This window comes from Stegastes partitus, unplaced genomic scaffold, assembly GCF_000690725.1.
Source record: "Stegastes partitus isolate 25-593 unplaced genomic scaffold, Stegastes_partitus-1.0.2 Scaffold120, whole genome shotgun sequence".
Lineage (NCBI taxonomy): Eukaryota > Metazoa > Chordata > Actinopteri > Pomacentridae > Stegastes > Stegastes partitus.
In genome coordinates this window covers 681,940-684,378 of record NW_007577851.1, presented here as the reverse complement: position 1 = coordinate 684,378, position 2,439 = coordinate 681,940, and the positions used below count along the sequence as shown (strand labels likewise).

Below are 2,439 nucleotides of genomic sequence, written 5' to 3'. Positions count from 1 at the left end.
TCCTATGGTTGTGACTAATGCTAATGTTAGCCACTTTAGCCACACAACATGCTAACACTGAGGACTCCGCTATGGTTGTGACTAATGCTAATGTTAGCCACTTTAGCCACACAACATGCTAACACTGAGGACTCCGCTATGGTTGTGACTAATGCTAATGTTAATCTGGTTAGCTGGTAGTGGTTCTTAGATAACAGAACTTTGTGTCTGTGCAGGTTTCCTGGATTCAAAGAGGTCCGACTGGTTCCGGGGAAACACGACATCTCCTTCGTGGAGTTTGAGAGCGACGCCCAGGCGGGCGTGGCCAAAGACGCGCTGCAGGGCTTCAGGATCACGGCCACCTGCGCCATGAAGATCACCTACGCCAAGAAGTAGTTCAGCTGGACCGGAACCCAGCCTGGATGTGGGAACCTATCCTGGACCCCAGAACCCAGCCTGGATGCCTGAGCCCAGCCTGGATGTGGGAACCTCTCCTGGACCCCAGAACCCAGCCTGGATGCCAGAACCCATTCTGGACACACATTGTGGACTTTACCTTTTTACACTGTTTGTTGCTAAGTTGTGTTTCTTTGGGTCGAGACGTGAACCTCAGACCGAATCCTGATTTGTACAATAAAGAGTTTTTAGTGAAGACGTGCTTCCTCTGGTGGGTTTTTACAGGCTGGACATGAAGGCTGGAACGTGGCTTCAGTCACCAAAGAGAACTGAAGAAGTTTTCTGCTGCGTGTCGTGTTCCTTCACTGAGCTTCATGTCCCTCTGCAGCTCTGAGGAACCAGAACCACATGGAGACAGAACTCAGGAGGACCCAGGGGGGTCACATTCAGTCAGTCTGCATCAACTTTAACTTGTTTTAACCAACGATTTAACAAAAGTTTTAATATTCTTTACAAATCTTAAATGATTTTTGATCAATTTTCTGAATGTTTTTGCACAATTTTGGACGATTCTGAGAAAGTCTTGAGTCCTTGTGGACGGTTTGCTGAACTTCCTGGACAGCGTTTGAGGAGAATTCTGGGTCATCTCTTGCTCTGTGGGACCTTGTTGTGAGTCATGTTGGAGAAACCTGTGGTCCACCTGCATCACTAGTCAGTCATCTGGACACGTTTTGAGTTGTTCTGGACGTTCTCTGTCATGTTGGACCCTCCAGCCTGCGCTCTGTGGGTCTCTGCTGGTTCTGTTCAGCTCAGTGGGTTCGTTTCTCATCAGGATGGTTTAGTCTGTGTGGGCTTTAGCTTCATCTGACATCTGGGTCTGCGTTTTGAGTCTCCTTTATGATTATCCTCTGTGTGTGTGCGTGTGTGTGTGTGTGTGCGTGTGTGTGTGTGTGTGTGTGTGTGTGTGTGTGTGAGTGAACCTCCATCGGGTCAGATTTCCTCTGAGGACCAGGAGGCGCGCACAGCGGGGCGGGACATGGCGCGTCGTGAACCCGCGCCGCGCTCCCGCCCGTCTCGCGGCTCAGTGGAGCAGAGCGCGCGGAGGAGAAGCAGCTTCAGGTGACCAGGTTCGGGCAGGTCCGGTCAGGTTCTCATGAAAGCGCGTCGTTCCTTCACGTCGCTGCTGGTGTTTCGGACTCTTCTCCACAGAACCGAACTGACCCGTTTCGTTCCGGTTCTTCTCCACAGCATCAGGTGAGACTCAGGATCCGTTTCATGTTTAATCTACGCGCTCTGGAAAGAAAGAAAAGTTTAAAAACGAACTGGTTTTATTACTGTACGTCCTGTTTCCTCTGTTTAGTTCAATCACCGCTAATTGTTTCTGCTGCAGGAATCTGATCATGTTTCCTTTAGTCCTGGTGTTTATTATCCACACTTCAGTTCTCATTCAACTACATGAATAAAACCACATTTATACACATGCACCATGTTTAAGGAACACTTAGTGACGGGTTTTTCTGGCGCCCTTCTTCAGCTTTGGTTACGTTACCAAACTAACTAAAAGAAAACATTCAAAAGCTCCAAAATCCCCTGAATCCGTTCAATACTGGGATTCACTTATTGGTTGTTTTTTCTCTGCAGACATTAAATTAATAATAATTGTCTGTGTAATTATCTTTATGTTTCTGTGACGTGAACTTTCTCAGGTTTTTACAAACCAAACAATGAAAACATTCAGCAGCAGGTTGATTCAGAGGAACATTTAAACATCCAGTTTATTGTCACATTTAAGCAACGTTTGACAAAAAACTGAATCAATAATAAAAACGTGATGAATTTTCCTTTAATCCACTAAAAGATGAATCGACTTCTGTTGCAGCTGTAAAATCAGTAATAATCAACCAGCTGGATGAATTAATGAATAAATAAATGTAAGCTGGAGGTTTGTGTTATTCTCTGTTTTCACATCAGATGAGCAGAATCACATGAATTCTGGGTGATGTGTTGGTTGGCTGGTCGGTGAACGTGTGGACGCTCACTCATACCATGAAGACAAACAGTCTG

The 2,439-nt window shown here is 46.2% G+C and overlaps 1 protein-coding gene across 1 annotated transcript in view; it reads left to right on the top strand.

Moving 5' to 3' along the window:
• Window positions 1–631, top strand: part of snrpb2 (small nuclear ribonucleoprotein polypeptide B2) — a 7,301-nt gene extending 6,670 nt beyond the window's left edge. The window contains exon 5 of the mRNA XM_008278348.1: window positions 191–631. Within this exon, the coding sequence (XP_008276570.1) occupies window positions 191–375 (185 nt within the window). The 3' untranslated portion in view covers window positions 376–631. The remainder of the gene's footprint in view (window positions 1–190) is intronic.
• Window positions 632–2,439: the final 1,808 nt, after the last annotated feature.